Source organism: Benincasa hispida, chromosome 12 (genome assembly GCF_009727055.1).
Source record: "Benincasa hispida cultivar B227 chromosome 12, ASM972705v1, whole genome shotgun sequence".
Lineage (NCBI taxonomy): Eukaryota > Viridiplantae > Streptophyta > Magnoliopsida > Cucurbitales > Cucurbitaceae > Benincasa > Benincasa hispida.
In genome coordinates this window covers 71708378-71728670 of record NC_052360.1, presented here as the reverse complement: position 1 = coordinate 71728670, position 20293 = coordinate 71708378, and the positions used below count along the sequence as shown (strand labels likewise).

At 35.1% G+C, this 20293-nt stretch overlaps 3 protein-coding genes and 1 pseudogene across 7 annotated transcripts; 2 read left to right on the top strand and 2 right to left on the bottom strand.

Annotated features, from left to right (window-relative positions):
- Positions 1-454: 454 nt before the first annotated feature.
- LOC120092626 lies at positions 455-5644 on the top strand (annotated as a pseudogene).
- LOC120092624 (perakine reductase-like) lies at positions 3540-5711 on the top strand. The gene is given in 7 exon segments (XM_039050767.1): positions 3540-3681; positions 3837-4007; positions 4088-4291; positions 4388-4560; positions 4635-4731; positions 4805-4958; positions 5351-5711. Coding segments are annotated over 7 exon segments (1170 nt in total). The 5' UTR covers positions 3540-3615; the 3' UTR covers positions 5656-5711.
- A 2070-nt stretch (positions 5712-7781) lies between these two features.
- Positions 7782-9051, bottom strand: LOC120092627 (1,2-dihydroxy-3-keto-5-methylthiopentene dioxygenase 4). Its single transcript, XM_039050773.1, has 5 exons — positions 8892-9051; positions 8721-8808; positions 8544-8638; positions 8207-8446; positions 7782-8114 (listed from the first exon to the last, which is right to left on the bottom strand). Exons 1-5 carry the CDS (start codon positions 8901-8903, stop codon positions 7986-7988), a joined length of 564 nt encoding a protein of 187 aa, XP_038906701.1. The 5' UTR covers positions 8904-9051; the 3' UTR covers positions 7782-7985.
- A 5551-nt stretch (positions 9052-14602) lies between these two features.
- LOC120092625 (protein TIFY 4B-like) lies at positions 14603-19629 on the bottom strand. 5 transcript variants are annotated; one of them, XM_039050769.1, is made up of 9 exons: positions 19267-19628; positions 18924-19048; positions 18498-18652; positions 17529-17619; positions 17257-17440; positions 16440-16505; positions 15884-15947; positions 15541-15746; positions 14603-15103 (listed from the first exon to the last, which is right to left on the bottom strand). In XM_039050769.1, the coding sequence occupies exons 1-9, from the start codon at positions 19382-19384 to the stop codon at positions 15087-15089; spliced, it is 1026 nt and encodes a 341-aa protein (XP_038906697.1). In that variant the 5' UTR covers positions 19385-19628; the 3' UTR covers positions 14603-15086. The 5 variants fall into 5 exon arrangements, with proteins under 5 accessions (XP_038906697.1, XP_038906696.1, XP_038906698.1 ...); XM_039050768.1 differs by having other exon boundaries at positions 15541-15752; positions 19267-19627; XM_039050770.1 differs by having other exon boundaries at positions 15541-15752; positions 17257-17422; positions 19267-19626.
- Positions 19630-20293: the final 664 nt, after the last annotated feature.

Below are 20293 nucleotides of genomic sequence, written 5' to 3'. Positions count from 1 at the left end.
AGTTTGTTGGGTGTAGATATATAATAACCAAAAAAAAACTTTCAAAACTCCCCCCTTTCATTGTCCACAGAAAATTGTGGTATCTGCTAAGCATAAGCTCCATTCTGATTACTTCAAAATGGAAGGAAAAACCCAAAAATGATTCAAACCCCCAGATTAAAACTGGGTAACCAAGGATTAGAGGTAAGCTTGATCACTTTCTAAGAAATGGGAAGAACTTGGAGGGGGGGAAAAACATGGTTTGATATATAGTGAAAAACTTTAACTTTGCAGGTTTCAAGGTTGGGTTTTGGTGTGCAGGACTTTCAGGATCCTCTCAGCACTCCCTTATCTCATAAGGAAGGATGTCAAATAATCAAACAAGCTTTCGTCAGAGGCATAGCTTTTTTTTTATTATTCTTCTGATCTTTATGGAGATGATCATGACAATGAAATAATGATTGGAAAGGTGGGTGTACTATTTTGAATTATTAATTAACAACAAAGACTTGAAAAGTTATGGAGTTTAAGTTCAATGCCTTACTAATTGACTGAAGTTAATGTTGTTTAAATTTGCAGGCCTTGAAACAGAGCTCCCTCGAGAGAAGATTCAGTTAGCTACAAAGTTTGGGATTGTACCATTAGGAGGCTTTGAATTTGCAGTTAATGGGAAACCTGAATATGTTAGGAACTGCTGTGAAGCGAGTCTTGAGCGCCTTCAAGTTGATTATATCGACCTCTACTATCAGCATCATATCGATATATCTGTGCCAATCGAAGAAACTGTAAGTCATCTTTCAGAAAGGGAGTCAAAAAGTATCATAAAGTCACAAAACTTGACATTTTTAGGCAACAAAGTGAATTACTCCCCTCTTTCCTTTTTTGTTTTGCTCCTGCCACCCTAAGCGTTCCGTTCTTCCATTGATGACTATATCGAGTTTTTTTTTTTAAATCTTTGATGAGTTGATGTGAAGATGCGGGAGCTAAAGAAGCTGGTGGAAGAGGGGAAGATAAAGTGCATTGGTTTGTCTGAAGCAAGTGCAAGATTAGGAGAGCTCATGCAGTTCATCCAATCACTGTCATTCAAATGGAGTATTCGTTGTGGAGTCGTGACATCGAAGATGATATAATTCCACTTTGTAGGTAAGAGGACTAAGAAAGCAAATAGATAATAGATCTTTAAACATTCAATTTCATGTTTAGTAAGTCCCTAATAACAAATCTTGAAAGTGTAAAGTGTTCAAAACCAAACTTCTAACAAATCAACCTACAAAGTAATATCTTGAAAGACTTTCTAAGTATATGAAGACATGGTGTTTTGTAGGAAGCTGGGAATTGGGATAGTGGCTTACAGTCCTCTGGGTCGAGGGTTCTTTGGGGGAAAGGCAATTGCAGAGAGTTTACCAAGTGAGAGCTCATTGGTAGGTTTGTAAAAGAATTGTACCGAGCAAGTTCTGCCATGGAATCTCTATTATTCTATTGAATAACAAACTGATGGGATGCGTTTTACAGGCTTATCGGTTGGCTTTAGCCTGGCTGCTCCATCAGGGTATTGATATTGTTCCCATCCCAGGTATGTGTTTATGTCCTTCCTCTTGATCTTGTCCTGGATAAAAACAATACAGATCTGTTGCCCTTGTGATGCAGCGGGAAAAGGTATTAGGCCAAGTCTATGGCCAAACAAGGGGAGTCCAATCCTTAAGATGAGAGAACTCTCTCTAAGAACAATATTGTATATTGAAATGATAATCAAAACCTTCCTATTGCAACTCTAAAGTAGCTAGTTATAGTCTTAAAAAAAATAAGTCAATTAACTAATTAATTCTAAGATACTAATTAAATACTAGTTAATCTATATAAACAACTAAACTAGTATTAACTATATATACAAATAATCTAATTTATTCTCCTCACCACTTTGTAAGCAAGAAAATAACTCATGGGTGAAGAATAATATATTTTGATGAAAGAAAAATTGGTATAATGATCATGGTAGCAGCCAAAATACTATATAAAGAAGGCTATGATCCATAAGCTACCAACATTAATCACCAAATGTAGTTGGGATAGAGATCCATAAGCTACCAACATAAATCACCAAATGCGGTTGGGACAGAGAATCAAGTGATACATTGATATGGGTATATTTGATTGGAGACAGCATTCAAATACAGAAACTTTTCATCTTAAAATCTTGAATGGTAATATATCAGACTGGAGAAAGACTATAATTAACATAATCCATTTGAGTGAGATTTCAAGGTTTAATAGTAATAAAGTCAAACTGATACAATGTGATTTCTCCTCCATAGTTTATGTATTGAGGCTCATGAATCAAACTGACCTCCAAATAGGTGAGAATATTGAATTTACTCCAACCCACAATGGCCTCTGGTATTTTGGTTCTGTAAATGAAGCATTCCAACTCTTTGCTTTTCGTTTCTCCTGCAACAGGAACAACCAAACTTGGGAACCTTGACAGCAACATTGAATCCTTGGATGTGAAGCTAACAGAGGAAGATTTCAAAGAACTTGGTGATGCTGTGCCAGTTGATGAAGTTAGAGGCCAACGAGAATATGATGTTCTTACCAAATATATGTGGAAGTTTACAGATACCCCATTAAGGACCTGAAAGCCAATGTGAGACTTCTCACCATTTTGAAACTTTTCGCCCTTAGTGGAAACTAACGTCATGATCCATGAAAAGCCTGAAAGGTCCATTTTTGTTTGAAAAGATGATGGTGAAAGTTGCTAACTTGCTACAGATGTCAGTGTACCTCAGTTGAGAATCCAAGAATACACATTTTGCAATCCAAGTTATTTGTCATGGTTGTAATATGGAGTTTTTCAAAATCATATTGAATAAAACTTTGTTCTTTGAAGAGTGCTCTCACAACTTTAGAGATGACTTGCCTTGTTTGGCCATGGCCTAAGGCTAATACCAATCAGCTGCATCATTAATGGTCCATTGTCCATTGAGAAATGGTTGTGATTTGGGATTAATATAGACCACCAATGTCCCAATTGTCCCTCATTCATAGGGGAAAATGTAACTGAAGTTCCACAGATGGATAGGTTATTCAAGATGAGACATAATGCAACCAAGGTTGTACAAGTAAATGACTATCTAAAGATGGGTTTAATTATCTCTATTTGAAGAAAAACATAAGTAGCCTTGTCCTCAATATGGCTGAAGATGGGGGAAATTACTTAATTATTAATCAAATAGAATATTAATTAAACAAATATTTAAGAGTTAACCAAGGTAAATTAACCTTACAGGTTGGATTGGAGTGGTTGGGATTCATACATAAATTTTGCAACAAGGACGGGAGAAAAGACTGATAAACCTTTAAAATAAGGCCCTATGTGTTCTCGATTGTTAAGATATTGCATTTACCCACAACCGCAAAATCTTTTAATGTAAGATTCCTTACAATTAAAGCAAAAAAAACTCAGCCCTGCGAATAAACAAAAAAAAATGTTGGAAAGGAGGTCCGTCGAAGGCAATCAGTGGGGACAAGTAAAAGGATCATCATTCAGTGTTTAAGAATAGAGAACTCAACAGCCTCAAAATTCCTCTTTAATTTTCTAGGGTTTCAAATCTGCAAATTGAGCTTTTGGATCAGAGTAAAATGGAGGAAAAGCCTCAAAATATGAGCCAAATCCCGAGAGTGAAGCTGGGTAGCCAAGGACTGGAGGTAAGCTTAATCACATTTGAGAAATAGGAACTAGGAAAAACAAACAATAAAAGTTGGGAGAATCCAAATTTTTTGGTTTGATTGGGATTTACAAGCAGAAGTTCGATCTTGATTTGATGAGATTTGAATGTTATTCTTGTGATATCGTTGTGCAGGTTTCAAGGTTGGGTTTCGGATGTGCAGGACTCTCAGGACTTTACAATGCTCCCCTAACTCATGAAGATGGATGCCGCATGATTAAACAAGTTTTCACTAGAGGCATAACCTTTTTCGATACTTCCGATCTTTATGGAGCCGATCACGACAATGAAATCATGGTTGGAAAGGTGTGTTTTCTGATAACAGAAACTTTGAAAAGTTGTGGAGTTTGAAACCTTTCCAATTAGCTGAGATGTTCATATGCCAGGCTCTGAAACAGCTTCCTCGAGAAAAGATCCAGTTAGCTACAAAATTTGGCATTGTGCCATTAGGAAGCTTTCAATTTGCAGTAAACGGGACACCTGAATATGTAAGGAAGTGTTGTGAAGCGAGTCTCAAGCGGCTTCAAGTTGATCACATTGACCTCTATTATCAGCATCGCGTCGACCTATCTGTGCCAATTGAGGAAACTGTAAGCCCTTTCTTCCATTGAGGACTATATTGAGCTTTCTTTTTTCCACCGTTTGGAAAAAACAATCACCTTAAATTTTGATGAATGGCTGTGAAGATGGGAGAGCTGAAGAAGCTGGTGGAGGAGGGGAAGATAAAGTACATTGGTCTGTCTGAAGCGAGTGTAGACATGATCCGGAGAGCCCATGCAGTTCATCCAATCACTGCCTTACAGATGGAGTATTCCCTGTGGAGCCGTGAAACTGAAGATGAGATAATCCCACTTTGCAGGTGAGGAAAGGCAACTAGATAATACAAAGTTATATCTTGACAGACTCAGTGGATGAAGGGATAGTGTTTTGTAGAGAGCTTGGAATTGGGGTGGTGGCTTACAGTCCTTTAGGTCGAGGTTTCTTTGGTGGAAAGGCGGTTGTAGAGTGCTTGCCCAGTGAGAGCTTGCTGGTAAGTTTGTAAGAGGAAAATTCAGAGCAAGTCAATCTTCTTATCATAACTCGTGGAAATGTTGTGTTGGCAGGTTAAACACCCAAGGTTCAGCAAGGAGAATTTAGAAGTTAATGAAACTATGTACAAACGGCTTGTTGATCTGGCTGCCAAGCATTCCTGCACGACTGCTCAGTTGGCTTTAGCATGGCTGCTCCATCAGGGTATTGATATAGTTCCCATCCCGGGTATGCTAAATATCTTCCTCTTCCTGTCCAAAATGGAGTTGTAAGAATGTTAATTGTTGAAGAATGCCATAGAAAAGAGAGAGAAACTTTCATCATAACATCTTGAATGATAACATTTTCAAGATGAAAATAAGATTAAAGTTAATCTAATGGTGCATAGTAGGCATAGAATAGCAAAATAGAAGATCTAGAAATCAAATATTTGCAATGTCATTGTCTCTCCATGGTGACTTACAGTCTATACATCAAGTGATCTAGTAAGTAAAATTAATATAATATAGGATGTTGAGAAAAGATTGAATTGTGTCCGATAGTTTGGTTCTGCAAATGAAGGGTATGGTTTGTTGTGTTGACAGTTCAAACCCATTGTTTCGTTTCCCATTCTGCAACAGGGACAACAAAAGTTGGAAACCTTGACAGCAACATTGGGTCACTAGGTGTGAAGCTAACAGAGGAGGATTTGAAAGAAATTAGTGATGCTGTGCCAATTGATGAAGTTAGAGGTGAGCGAGAATATGATGCTTTCTCCAGATATATGTGGAACTATGCAGATTCCTCATCAAAAGGCTGAAAGCTACGTTAGACCTCTCGTTCTTTGAAACTTGTTACAACTGCAGACATGAGTAAACATTTCATTTCCCAGCTCTGTCATACAACCGGACATTTTATGAAATTCTCTCTTCAAATTGTCTTCTAGAAAAGAAGATTTCAATCAAACCACCATAAAATCATATAAGTGGCCTTATCACTAAATCTCATACAAAAACTACAATATATTTTTTTTTAAATGCAAATAAAAGAGTTAGATAGTTAAATACGTCAGAAACCACAACTTCAAAGGGTTTATTCATAATATTTCCACGAGCTCCCATGAACTCAGTAGGAATGAGAAACTGGTACCAACTAAGGCCTTATTTGATACCATTTGGTTTTTAGTTCTTGAAAATTGATCTTATAAATATTACTTCCCCAATTGATTTCTTTGTTTTGTTATCTACTTTCTAGGAGTGTTTTAAAAACCAAGCCAAATTTTGAAAACTAAAAAAGATAGTTTGTAAAAACTTGTTTTTGTTTTTAAAATTTAACTAAGAATTCAAATGTTTAGTAAGGTTAGATGAAAACCACGGCAAAGATGTTGTAAGAAAATAAACACAAATTTCAGAAACTAAAACTCAAAAATCAAATAGTAATCAAACAATGCCTAAGTTATTTGAACCTAAACTACACAAATATTTGTTATGGAAAGCGATTCAGATAACTTTGTAACTACATTCGGCCCCCATTTCAGAGGTTCATTTATCATTTCCATATTTTGTTTGGAACATGCAAGTAGGACTCGGGAGGTGGGTCACATATTCATCATCTTAACACTAAAAACTATAATTCACGCCCCCCACGGCCCCGCTGCCATAAAATCTAACTGCAGCAACAGAAAGCTGCTGGCTGACAAAATTATACCTGAAAATGGAATCAAACTCAGCTTTAATCGAGGTCATAACATTTAAGGGGTACCATGTGGCCTTAAACATGTTATCCCATGTGTTACAAATTTATACATGATTAGTGTCTTAATAGCCACATCCTACTTGTCAATTCTTCTTTAAATAGTGTTCATTTATGCATTTTGTAGTATGGTGAAGATTGGTGAGAAGTCAAACTTTTGGAGAAAAATTTGGTGAAAATTTCATGATTTCATGATTTTCTTATTTTCTTTATTTCTTTATTTTATTTAAGTTATTTATTTTATTTATTTTATTTATTGTATATCTATATACATTTATATTCTTTTATATTCTTTTGTTATTTTTTTATATTATGTATACGTGTTGTGAAATTGGGGAGCACAACAGAATATTGATATAAAGATATTATATAATATAAATAAATAACAAAATAATATAAAATAATATAGATATATATAGATATAAAATAAATAACTTAAAGAAAATAAAGAAAATAAGAAAATCATGAAATTTTCACTAAATTTTTCTCCAAAAATTTTGGATTTCTCACCAATCTTCACCATACTATAAAATACATAAATGACCACTATTTATAGGAGAATTGGCAAGTAAGATGTGGTTATTAGGACACTAACCATGTATAAATTTGTGATACATGGAGTAACATGTTTAAGGACACATGGTTCTTTTTGGGATGGGCATATATGACCAAGTAAAGTTTGTAAGGCAGGCATATCGGATTCGGAACCAGTATAAGCGTAATATATGGCAATACAAGTGCACCAAGAAATTAATTAATAGCACATTTTAGAACATTTATCAGAAGCCTGGCAAGAATGGATAGAAAGACCATGTAATTAACATCAATGTTACAAATTCAGAAGATGCTTACAAGAGAGTTGGCTCGTGGATATAAATTTTCCTATCTTTCCGGTGATAAACGAGCCTCTGATCTCCTCGAGGCACGTAACTTTCTTGTCAGCAAGAAAACCAAAAAGTAGGAAAAACACCATAGGCAGCCCTCAATAGTCAACACTCTAGAGAAGAATATAATTGACATGTCATAAAAAAAACAGTAATCTTAAGAAAATGATTGAACTATTTATCTGACACATGAACTCAATAATTCTTGAAGCATTATGGAACAGGCTTTCGTCTAAAAAGGTACAACGGGCTGGTAGTAGTAATGAACGCAAAAATGAGGTTCTGCAGAACAATAAAAATAAATATAATTTAAGCATAACAAAAAATGAAAATGATTTGTCTTTTAGCATACAAGAATCTTATAGTCGATATTCGATCTTAATTCTGCAAAGAGGAAAATTTCTATCTTTAAAACATAAAATCGAATGGGGCCAGATTTTACCAATGTGGTTCAAGTTACAATTTATTTGAAAAGATCAATTCATAAATATAAAGTTCAGACATTTATTTAAACCAAGTTTCAACAGCAGCTGCCATATTTATACAGTAGTTAATCTTAGCCATACCCAGCAATACACAACCTGAGCTAAACCCCATAGATTTGTATTAAATAACATAGTACAGAAGAATACACAAATCTTTAATGAGCCTTGACTGCCACTCCAGCTTTCTCAGTGAAGGACTTGAGGTACTCTTTCCTTGCTGGGTGCTGCTCTTGTGGTCGGTTAAATGGGGTCCAAATTGGCTCTCCTTTGAACAGCCTCATTAACTGAAAATAATACAATGATATCCATAATACAATGAATTGATAACTAATATCTTAAAATGAAAATCTTCGAAGTTAATGGTATTTAATCCTACCTTGGTATAATTATTGGTGTCCAGAGTAAAACGATGGTAGATGCCGGCCGGCAAGATGATAAGATCGCCGGGCTTAATCCAGATTCGAATCCAACGGTCGCTCTTGTCCCGGACATCGAAGTAGCCACTTCCATCCAAACAGTAACGAATTTCCTCGTCGGCATGAATGTGTTCTGTGTAGAAATCCTTCAATTTCCCTTCGTAATTGGGAAGTTTCTCTGGAGATATATCAAGTAAATCCTACCACATCTCAAGAAAAACAAAACTATCAAAAAAACAGGAATTAACCGAAAAACAGTAACGGAAAAGGCTGATGGATTACTGAATATTCACAGACCACGTAGTTGTATCCCCTGTCGTCTCTTATTTTCTTCAATTTCTCATCGTTTTCATATACCTTAGGGTTCAACTTCCAGTACAAAACGCCTAATTCTGCAAATAATTCATTCAATTCAATTCAATTATAGGGCTAAAAGTCTCTTCAGAAGTTTTGGTGAAGAGGACGGGAGTGCACCTGCCAATTGATTCATGGAGACGAACTCTTTGGGGTTTCGGTGATGAGGAAGCCTCTGGTCTTCATTGCTATCGTCCATAAACCAAGCCTGCACAAAGACTAGTTTCATCCATCGATCTTTTGAGTCAATGTCGATATCTCATAAAAAGCAGTTCGGTTCAGTGAACTCACCTTGATCGCCATTGTTCAACCTACTCTCTGAACTCGTTAACTGAGTTGAATCGTCGAGAATATGCTCCGATTAACCACGGAGCTCCAAATTTAAAGGCAATGGCCGGCGGAAGGAACAGGAACTCTCTCATCGGATGAGTGTTGATGGTTGAATATTGAAGATTCGAGTCAAAAGATTTTTTTTCCTTTTTTTTTTTTTTTACTTAATTCGTTTAATTAATGTCATTTGAGCTGCCACGTGTACGGATGGAGTTCTTTGCATTCTTGTGGCGCGTGGATGACATGGAATTTTCGAAATTTTTACAACCAATAACAAAATTCTGGATTTGGATTTTGTGCCTAATAACGTAATTTAGAAACACAAGTTGAATTGAAAATTAGTTTTGAAACATTTGTCAAAATACTATTTTTGGTCTATATACTTTTGAGTTTGTTCAATTTTAATTTATATATTTTCAAATGTCCAATTTTAATTTATATACTTTCAATCAATTTTAAATTTAGTTCCTCAAAATTAATTGTTATTGAAATTAGTTAAATAAATTATAAAAATCACTTTTAAAGTATGTGGTAATTGCAATTATACCTCAAACTTTTATAAAACTCAAGTGTAAAATTGGACTTTCAAACTAACATGAATATAAGAATTGTAACAATTGTATAAGTTTGATGTTCAATTTTTTTTATTTGGCGGTCTAATTTCTACAACTATTTTTAATTTGATGGTCCATTTTTAATACTTGTAGAAGAGCCCAATTTTTACAATTGAAGTTTTGAGTGTGTAATTGGGACCTTTAATATTAATATTGTTGTTTTCAAAACTTATTAGAGAAATATTGTTGTTTTGAAACTTATTAGAGAAATATTGTTGTTTTGGGAGTTCGAGGCTAGAAGTCGAGAGTTGAGGATTCGACTAATATAGAAGTCGAACGTTGAGAACTCGACAAACAAAGAAAAACTTGGAAACAAGGGTTGTCGAGGGTTGAAGTTTCGACATACATAAGTCGAAACTTCAACCCTCGAGAAGGAAAAGGAAATCTCACTAGTTTTACATAAGTCGAAACTTCAACCCTCGACAAAGAACATAAGTGGGTGAAGCAGATGGTAAGAGAGAGCGAGATTGTGAGATTGAAATCGAGATTGTAGGAAAGAGCGAGATTGCAAGCGAGATTATAGGAGAGAGCGAGATTGTAAGATGGGACAATCTCCAACGTCTATGGAATGTGTGCGTCTCGCTCTCTCCTACAATCTCGCTCTCTCTCACAATCTCGCTCTCTCAATCTCGCTCTCTCTGAACATCTCGCTCTCTCAATCTCGCTCTCAATCTCGCTCTCTCTTACAATTCAAAATTTTGTTATTGTTGTTATTTTTTCATTAATGATTACTAGCTTTTTTTTCTCATTGGTCATGTGTATATATATATATATATATTTCTATGGAAAGTAAATAAATTTATTGTATATTCAATTTTTTTATTATAAAGTTGTACATTATTCTTTTAATTAAGTTGTACATTATTCTTTTAATTAAGTTGTACATTATTCTTCTAATTAACTTGTACATTATTCTTTTAATTAAGTTGTACATTATTCTTCTAATTAACTTGTACATTTGTACATTATTCTTCTAATTAAGTTGTACATTATTCTTCTAATTGAGAAATAAATATTTTTTTAATTGAGAAATAAATATTTTTTTTTTCAAATCATGGCTTTAAACCCAGGACCTGTTGATCCGGATGTTTTGTACGACCAGTCCATTCATCGATAAATATCTTGCAGGCGTCGAGAGGCAGTTCTCCACCGCACTATCCCACTCCACCCTCGAATACTACCGCTACTGCGCACATCTGGATTCTATGGGGTTGCCATATTAGGATTTATTCGGTTGGACTGGCATCTGATCACAGCCTTGGTCGAGAGATTGAAGCCCGAAACGCATACATTCCATATGTCTGTTGGAGAGTGCACTATCACTCTACAAGATATAGAAGTGTTGTTGGGGTTACCTGTTGACGGTGAGCCGGTCACCGGAGTGATGTATGATGACTGGTTAGAAGTTTGTCAACTGTACCTAGGTGCGACCCCACCTGCCGACAAGATTAAAGGATCGAGGTTAAGTTTAATATGGTTAGGAACACAATTTCATGAGCTCACAAATGGTGGAAGTCTGTTTTCAGATAAATCAAGTCCTTTTGTTCACTTTATGTTCTTGCCACTGTTAGCTAACCTCCATGATGCGGGGCAGTATTCGTGGGGTGGAGTATGCTTGACATGGTTGTATAGACAACTATGCAAAGCAATAAGACCTGAGGTTCGAGAGATAGCTGGGCCTCTCATACTTTTGCAACTATGGGCTTGGGAGCGATTTCCAACAATGGCTCCACAACTACAACATGTTAATGACGCTCAGTTGGTTGGACGAGCCTACGGTTCTCGGTATGTTGTTTTAATTCAATTTAATTTTGGGGGAAACCTAAGGGCGAAAGGTGCCATTAGATCTAGTTAATTTAAATTATAAATTATCAATTTAAAAATTTAGGTGGAGAGTCAAATTTTGTGTGACTAGGATAGCCACACACGTAGTTAGCTAGTATAGATACATGTTTGATCTGCTTCAACCTGAACAGGTACATTACACTAAACCTACTTGATTATTTTATACACATTTTTATTGTATTTGTCTTTAATATTCTATAATATAATATTTTTTGTTTCAGATTATTTGGGAGCCGTACAAAATTATTATGCATACTTTGCCTAATTTTTGTACGAATGGTCAAAACATATGGCAGACGATGAGTCCTCTCATATGTTTTCACATTGGTGAGTGGCATCTTCCTGACAGGGTGATGAGACAATTCAATTTTCAGCAGAATGTCCCATCGCCTTGTAATACCGAACCCGTACTGCATGATATTGACCTTGGTCCGAAAAAGTTGCACATTTGGTAGTGCAATGACACTATCATGCAAGGTTTATTGCAATTGGGGTTTCTCTTGAACAATTTGACATAGATGTCACTCCAGAATATATTCATTGGTATAATAATATCACAAGGCGCTACGTCACTCGTCCGGGAGTAGCTGTGGGTCATCTGGTAAATGAATATTATCTAATTATTTTTAATTTAAATTTATTTTAAATATTGTCTAATTGTTTTATAATTCACAGGAGATCGAACAACTGTAGACTCCGTGAGGTTGCGAATGATCCGAACCAGGTTCTTACTATATGTAGTGACAACTAAAGCTATATGAGGAAATTCATTATATGTATGATATACCTATTGTTCCTCCACCAACTCCTAGATGTAGAGGACCTGTTCGGGAAGAGGATGAGTTTGATGAGGTTGCACATAATGTGGAAGAGTTGCCCCTATGATGCAGACGTAGAGTCAAACTGATTAGTCGATGATGATGATGCCAGCATTTGGTTCTAGAACATATAATGCAAGAGCTGGTCCTTCATCTTTAGTGCATGACATGTCGGGATCGTGGAGAGCATAATAATATTTTATATTCACTGCAGAGGGTACCAAGCAAACATAGAAGAACCCGAGCAACCTCAAGTTCGAAGTCGACGACGACAACAACTCGAAATCGACGACGTCCGCCTTATGGGAATACATGGATTTTTGTAATTATTTTTATATAAATGAGATATTTAATTACAATTTTTTATTTTATGAGATATTATTTTTTTTAATTTATATAATATTATTGAATTGTAATTATTTTGATATAAAGCTTTTAAATGTCACTGACATAAATAATAATATTAGATAGTCTAAATCTAAAAAGTTAGGTAAAAAAAACTTCAATATTCAAATTACATATTTTAGATAATAATTGGGGACATAATTCAAATAAACACTCAAAACCTTCACATGCAAGTCTATAAATAAGACTGTATTATTGATATAAAGATAATTTAATCACAATAATGAGATCAATAGTTTTAAAGATTTTACAATAATGATCTTGGATTCCTTTTGTACATTTGGTACCAAGATTTTGATGGAGTTTTTTTCTTTTTTTAAAAAAAAAAAATTATAAATAATAATAAAAAAAATTAGAAATTTTTTTATAAAATGGAAAATTAAAAAAAAAAAAAAAAAAAAAAAAAAAAAGAAGAGAGAAAGAAGAAGGTGAGATGTGTAATAATTAAAAAAAAAAAGGAAAAATTGTACGGATATCTCGCTCTCGCTCAAGATCTCGATCTCGCTCTCTCAAACTCTCGCGCTCTCTCAAAATCTCGCTCTCTCTCTTACTCTTCCATCTTTCGTTCTCTCCCAATACAAAATTATTTTTAACACATCAAATAATTATGAGTGTTATGAGGAAGGTCTCCGGAAGGTCTTTCGTTCTCTCCACATCAAATAATTATGAGGAAGGTCTCCGGAATGATAATTAAACAGACTCAAAATAATGTTATGGCAAGGTCGAGGGTTCAAAGTTTGACGTGCAAATGTAAAGGGAAAGGGGAAGGTCGAGGGTTCAAAATTCGACTCATCTAGGTCGAATTTTCAACCCTCGACTTATTTAAAAAAAAAAAACAATATTTTTACAAATAGTTTGAAAACAACACTATTTTCCTAAATAGTTTCTAAAAGGACAATATCCTTTTAATTTTTTCGTGTAATTGCAACTACCACTAATCTTTAAGGGTGATTTTTGCAATTTTTCTTAATACTAATTTTTATGCAATAAAAAATACGGTATGTGAATCTGTTTCCAAAATTATAATGAAAATCCTAATACTTGATTTTTTTTAGAAAATTAATAATAAACTATAATATGGAACTAAATTCAAAATTTATAAAAGTCACCGACTAAAATTTGACTTGAATTGAATAACTAATTCTTAGGAGATGCTTGGGGCATTGAATTGATTATTATAGTGTGTAAATTATATTAACCTGTATTTGGAGTGCATCTTATTTTAGTTGGCACTCAAATATTAAAATTGATTATTATAGCGGGTAGATTATATTAAATTATATTTGGAGTGCATATTGCAGGAAATAGTAAACACTATAACTAACCAAGATTTCAAATAATATCATTGTAGTCAATTAGATTTCAAATAACATCATTGTAGTTAATTGTAGTTTGTAAATACCAGCATTATATTTGGGCCTCCAAAGGGCCAAGTTGGGGGGCCAAACAATCAAATCAATATTTTAACCTAAATTTAGATATTTTAATATTCAACTTTATAATTAGTTGTGTAACTAATTAATAACTATTTTATTTTAGAAAAATTTATATAAATAAAAAAATCCCAAAAATATTTAAACAACTTTTAAAACTTTTTCCAATAAAGTTTAAATATTTTTAAATATTTTTTTATATTTAAAAAAGCCCCTTTATTATATAATTTCAATAAACTATGTTTATATTCCTATTTACTCCTTTTTATAACATTAAAATGCAGCTCGGCTCAATTCTTTGCTTAATGGGTTACAAGATTTGTAACTATAAAACGTTGTCCTAACTCCTACCTCTCATTGACACCTCAATTTAAGTTCTTTCATCTCTTCCCATCTCAAAAGGTTCCCTATACCTTACTCAATATCTTCTCTTCCATCTGAGAGAAAAAGGCTTTACAATAGTTAAATCTAGAGTTCTAAGTTACAAAATTAGGTAGTTACGAGATGCTCAAATGTGACCGTAACGAACACGACGACGGAGAGTTAAGAGGGCTGTGAATGACTGAATAGAAGCATTGGTTATGTCATGTGAGGTTGGATGCTCAGCACTTGCAAATATGAATCTGGTATACACAGAAAGAGAGAGGGTCTTGGGACAGAAAAGATAGCATACATTTTTTTATACATGATGCATGAGAACTGGACGTCTCCAACATTGCATCATCATCATCTCAACCCAATAAGCCTTGACAGCAGAAACATGAACAAGTTCCTAATCATCCTAGCATCGGTTGCGACACCGTGTTCGAGTTACAAAATTGATCAGCTTGAGTGAGATACTCATACCATTTGGATATAGACACCTCTCCCACGCAAGATCTCCAAAATATGACTGCTTCATGAAGGCCTACATAACCGCTCCTTCACGCAGCCAAATCATGCAACGGATAACCATTTATCGACTTTGCTCCTCTTCTCCCTCAAGTTCTTGTCAATCACAAGGATGATTTATGAAGTAGCATGCCATCAACGACGTTGAACTCAGCACTCCTGGATATCTGCAGAACAGTCCCAAACTGAGATATCAAAACAGCTTTATACCACATATTTGACTAACTATTGATCTGTTAAACCATAAGACAATCTTTAACAGTATTTATAACCAGATCCTATAATACATCAGCTAAGTGAGACACCTAAAATTGATGTCAAGTTCCTCGGTCATATTGAGAAAACCTTTATGGAGCTAGAAACTAACACCCAAAGCATAATAGATAGATCACCCGAAACATATTGCTCCTATCAATGCATTACTTCAAAAATTAATCAAAGGTGGGGAGAGGTCAAAGCAAAGAAAACTGCGTAAATCCATAAAAAAATCAAATGACTACAGAAAATGCTGGTAAAATTGTAGACATCTTAGTTCGAAAAGTGATTTTTAATTGCCAGTTTTAATGAGTAATGAAATGCTAATATAAAAGCTCTATAGCTCTACCTTTGACATTAAGGTCGACAGGAAAACATCCAAGTTTTGGCTGATTGTCAGCTGTTCCAACGAAGGCTTTTGCTACTCCAGTTGGGGATAAAGAACTTGTCACAATCTGACCTAAATTCTTATTGGATACGTGCGTCCTCATTTGATGGTTCATATACCCCTCCAGGCTAGAAGAAGACAATCCTGTATTTTTCTTGTTCTTTAACCTTCCCCTTACAGAAATATAACCACAAAGATGGGAGGGAAATGAACGAAATGAGATTGGAGACCACAAAGCTTATGTACCATGCAAGATGTCATCATTATAGACTTATAACTGAAAAACAAACTTAGTCAAAGGTACCTGTCTTTTCGCTTTTCAAGATATCTCTGTAATGAAACTTTCCGACTCGCCTGACCCTCAACATCTAATATGAAAATCCACAATTTTTGTGAAAAACTATTGATTAGATCACCTGTTTCTATGGGTAGCTGTGAGTTTTTTATTTACATGGACAAGGGGGGAAAGAAACGTCATGGAGACTCGTCAAGTAAATGGGAACTCGCAGAGGGGAGATAACAATTTAGCAGGGCACATGGTAGCAGCAAATAACGGGAACTTTTACAGCAGGGAGTCATAAGCTGTAACTTACGATTGACAAGACTTTTAAAACTATTACATTATAAATTCATAATGATGAAACTCTCAAGACCAGATATCAGGGTTTGAATTTGCTTTATCAAGGAAAATGGATAGTTGAATTGTGAACATAAAGGTCGTAGTTGAACATTTATCAAATTATCACAACAAATTTTTGGACAACGTATAGAATTCTTTAAAATTCTAACAAACATGAGAAATGCAGAGATTTTATTTTCACAATACAATTAACAAAACTGCAAGCAAACAGAATGCTTACCAGAATCTCGCGTACTGGTTCCCTTTGCATGCTGCTGCTGCTGCTGAGGGTGCTCAACCATCTTCTCTGTCAACTCAGAATACAATCTGTCACTTAAATAGCTACAACCAATTTGGCTTGCGGAGTGTGTGCTACTCTGGGAACTTTGGGAAGAGAAGAATAACAGTGTTTAGAGGGTTGGAAAGGGACCCTGGTGATGTTTGGTCCCATGTTAGATTTTATGTTTCCCTCTAGGTTTCGAACTCGAAGACTTTTTGTAACTATTCTATAGGTTCTATTTTGTATAGTTAGAGGCTTAGATCCCATTCCTTTAATTGGGTTCTTTTCCTGTGGGCTTTAGTTTTTAGTATCCCCCGTATTCTTTCTTTTTTTTTTCTTTTTTTAAAAACCAAAACAAAAGTTTCCACCTTTACCCTATTACTTAGTTCAATAATTGTGAGGTTGGACGATCGAATGATCAACCTTTGAAATAGTGATCGGTATCTTTTCCCACTAACGTACATTTGGATTGGCAATAGTTAACACCATTACTAAACTTCATTTTTCTAGGAGATATGAGTACAAAATCAAGAGACTTCTAAACTCTAAGATGCAGTTTACAGTGGAAAAAATGGGTAGCTTAATGGAGAAAGTGAAAACAGCCAAAATCAAGAACCACTATTACCAACAAAATGTAGATTTCAGAACCCGTAGATGGAAAATTATCCACCAGAAGTATGGTCCAATAAAAGGTGCCAAGTAGAGTTGAGGCTACGGATAAGTTTTCAGAGCACAAAAAGTCATTTTGCAACAAAATTGCTATAACCCACATACTAACCTGTGTGCACATTTCGATGGAAGGTAGCACTAGGAGGGAAAAAGTCATCTCTGTCACTGGAAGCCTGCAAAAGACATGGTGGAGACTGACATGGAGCAGTTCCACTTAAGGGATGATTCTGAGGGAAATGAATTGGACTAGCTGCAAGATGCATGATTGCCCATGCCTGCAAATCCTTAGATGACTACAACACGTTAAAAGGGAGAGAAAAAAAAAGACCACGTTCATGATAAATATTCTTCAGGAATCCAAAAAAGAGATAACGTTTAGACCTTATCTGGTGGAACTCCATCATACACATTCACCTTGCCACAATAGAATATCGTCATTTGGCCATCCACTCCATTTGTATCGTATTGATCTCTGCCAACCATTAAAACATTTGTTCCCATCTCTTTTAAGTTGGTATAAATTTGATTAAAGAAAGAAAAAAGGAAAATCATTTAAAAAGATTAAAAATCCTTTAAAAGGTGCCTGTATAGCCTTTAACAAAGCATAATTCCATGATTTTTTTTCATAGATGTCAAAATCTGAGTCATCGAGATTTGAGTGACTGATCAAGTATCAGCCAGTTTTTAAAATATAAACAAAAGAAAAATCCCCGGAAAATTATTGTCATTTCCATGATATATATAAAGTCACAGACAAGAATCAACAAATACGCCATCAAGTACTGCTATAGCATAAATACATCAAGTGATGCCAATGGGGTTAACCATGTAGGACTGTGACTTTAAGAAAGGAAGCAAGAAGTGCCCACAACCTTATGCACATGTTTGCATTTTAAAATATCAGACCAAACCTATAGCTTCACAAGATAACAACAAACTTCACATGATAGTTCAAGATACTTCTTTCCAGCAAGACTCTTAATTTGACCAGCAGATAACAGATCATTTCTTCATAGCTTCACTCCTTTATCTTATGCTCACATTTTAAACCCTAAAATTTCTTTCATGCCTAGTAATAAGGGGATCAATGCCAAAACAAGGATCCATAGTTCATTCACGACTTTTCAAAAGCACACATTCTCAATAACTCATCTATTTGAGAGTTTAAGTCATCCGTGGTCGGCCTAGAAAAAGAACAGCAAAGCTGCACACACTTGCAAGGTTAGAAGATGAAACACAGCGTAATATACATCAATTTCCAAACACAGGAATTGCTAGGCATATATGATCCACAAATGAACATCAAAAACGGAAGAAGTAGCAGAAAGTCAAAGATATTGAAGGATAAACCTGGGACTGGTGACATTGTTGTCTGGTTCAACCGGTGGATCCTCAGGAGTAGATTTTGCAGTCTCCACATTGCTATAAGCAGATTCATCAACTGACATGGTAACCTGAGCATCATCACTCGGTTCTTTAGGTGAATCGCCTTGATTTGAATTCACCTACACATACATCATTCAATAACATCATCACTAATGAATTTGACAAACATTCACAACTATGCCCAAAAAGAAGGGGGTGGGGGGCAAAAAAAAAAAGTTGATCAAAGAAAACCCTCCATTTACTAAGTGAAAAAAAACAGGACTTTGAGTAAACATTTTCAAAGGAGTTTTTTTTTTTATTATTATTATTATTATTATTTCTTTCTCAACAACCTAACAGAGGGTTGAGTGAGAAAAGTCCCATAAGCAAAATTATTAAACCAAAACTCACCCGAGGCGAAACGACGACCTTTCTGAGAGCACCGGCGCCGGAATCATCACAAGGTTCAAGTAATGCTTTGAGAGAAATAACCTGCTGGATCGCCTGAGATTTGTTCCATGAGGGCCGCCGCATTCCTGACCCGACACGTGTGAGCACACAAGCAAAAAATTAAAAATAAAACAAAAAATAAAATCGTAATCATTCTTCCATACCCGCTAAAGAGGAAAGGGAGGGAGAAAAAAAGAAGACGAAAGAGAATGGAAGCTTCCGTGATTTGGGGGCGCCGGAAAAAATGGAGGGAAGAAAGGGACAAAAATGGAAATTACAGAAACGAAGAAGAGGGGAAAAAAACCTTTTTCTTTTAGGTATTTGCGACAATCCTCTCGAGTGAGCTGTGAAATGTCATCCTCCGTCAACTGGTTGAGGGGTTTGTCGAGTATAGACCGGAAGGTCGCCGTGCCGGCACTCATTGCCGCAGATTCCCAAAAAAGGGACGAACCGGCCGGCGCTCCACCCTAAAACCTGCAATCAAGGCCGGAAAGAGACGGAATACAGGGCGGCGACGGTCATCGGAGAGCGGCCGGCGGGATTTCGTAGGCGGAAGAAGGGAAATTGAAGAGGGGGTGGTTGTGAACTTGATTAAAGGGGCGTCTCTCCAATACGGAAGGGAGAAATGGTTTTTTCTTTTCTTTTTTTTTTTCGTTTTTTCTTTTATTATTATTATTATTATTATTATTATTAATTTTAAGTAACTGCGCTTCTCCCTAGACTGCCACGTAAGTGACTTCCGTGTATTATTGACCTCATTTAATATATTGTTATTGTCAGTATCACCCCTCCCTTAATCTTATTAATTTCACTAATTTGTCACTATAGAGTCTCCAAAGTCCGAACTCACTATTGTCCCAGAAAAAGAAGAAAAAAGAAAAAAGAAAAAAAGAAAAAAACGAACGAACTTACTAATTATCTTTTTTTTTTTTTTTCTTTTGCTTTTTCTTTAAGTTCACCACCATCACCATCATCATCATTTTAAACAGGTTTGCCATTATCTTATTTTAATTTATTTGTAGATTCAAATAACGATGGTCGCGAGAGAATTTGATTTTTTATAAGTTCCATTGTTTTCAATTTTTCTATATTTTATCTGAATATTTATAGCAAAAGTTATAATAGCCTATGAATTTTTAAGTATTATACTTTTAAACATTATAGGTTTTTAAACAATATTTTTAGCAAAACTTGTTTTTAATACATTTTTAAGTCCTTGACTTAATTTTTATTTTTATTAAATATTTTAAATTTTTTGGTTTCCTTTAGAATCATTTGTGGTTTGTTTTTTTAAAATTAAGTTCATTTCCTCTTAATTTTTACTATGATTT

Bases quoted from the DNA above. Each gene is read 5' to 3' on its own strand.
- LOC120092625 (XM_039050768.1), bottom strand. From the start codon at position 19,384: ATGAGTGCCGGCACGGCGACCTTCCGGTCTATACTCGACAAACCCCTC. The intron at 17,620-18,497 runs GTTTATCCTTCA...AATGGTTGGCAG, and splicing joins AACAATGTCACCAGTCCCAG to AGATCAATACGATACAAATG. The intron at 15,753-15,883 runs GTACCTTTGACT...TATTTCTGTAAG, and splicing joins CTTGAAAAGCGAAAAGACAG to GGGAAGGTTAAAGAACAAGA.
- LOC120092627 (XM_039050773.1), bottom strand. The intron at 8,447-8,543 runs GTCTGTGAATAT...GAGATGTGGTAG, and splicing joins ACAGGGGATACAACTACGTG to GATTTACTTGATATATCTCC. The intron at 8,115-8,206 runs GTAGGATTAAAT...TATTATTTTCAG, and splicing joins ACACCAATAATTATACCAAG to TTAATGAGGCTGTTCAAAGG.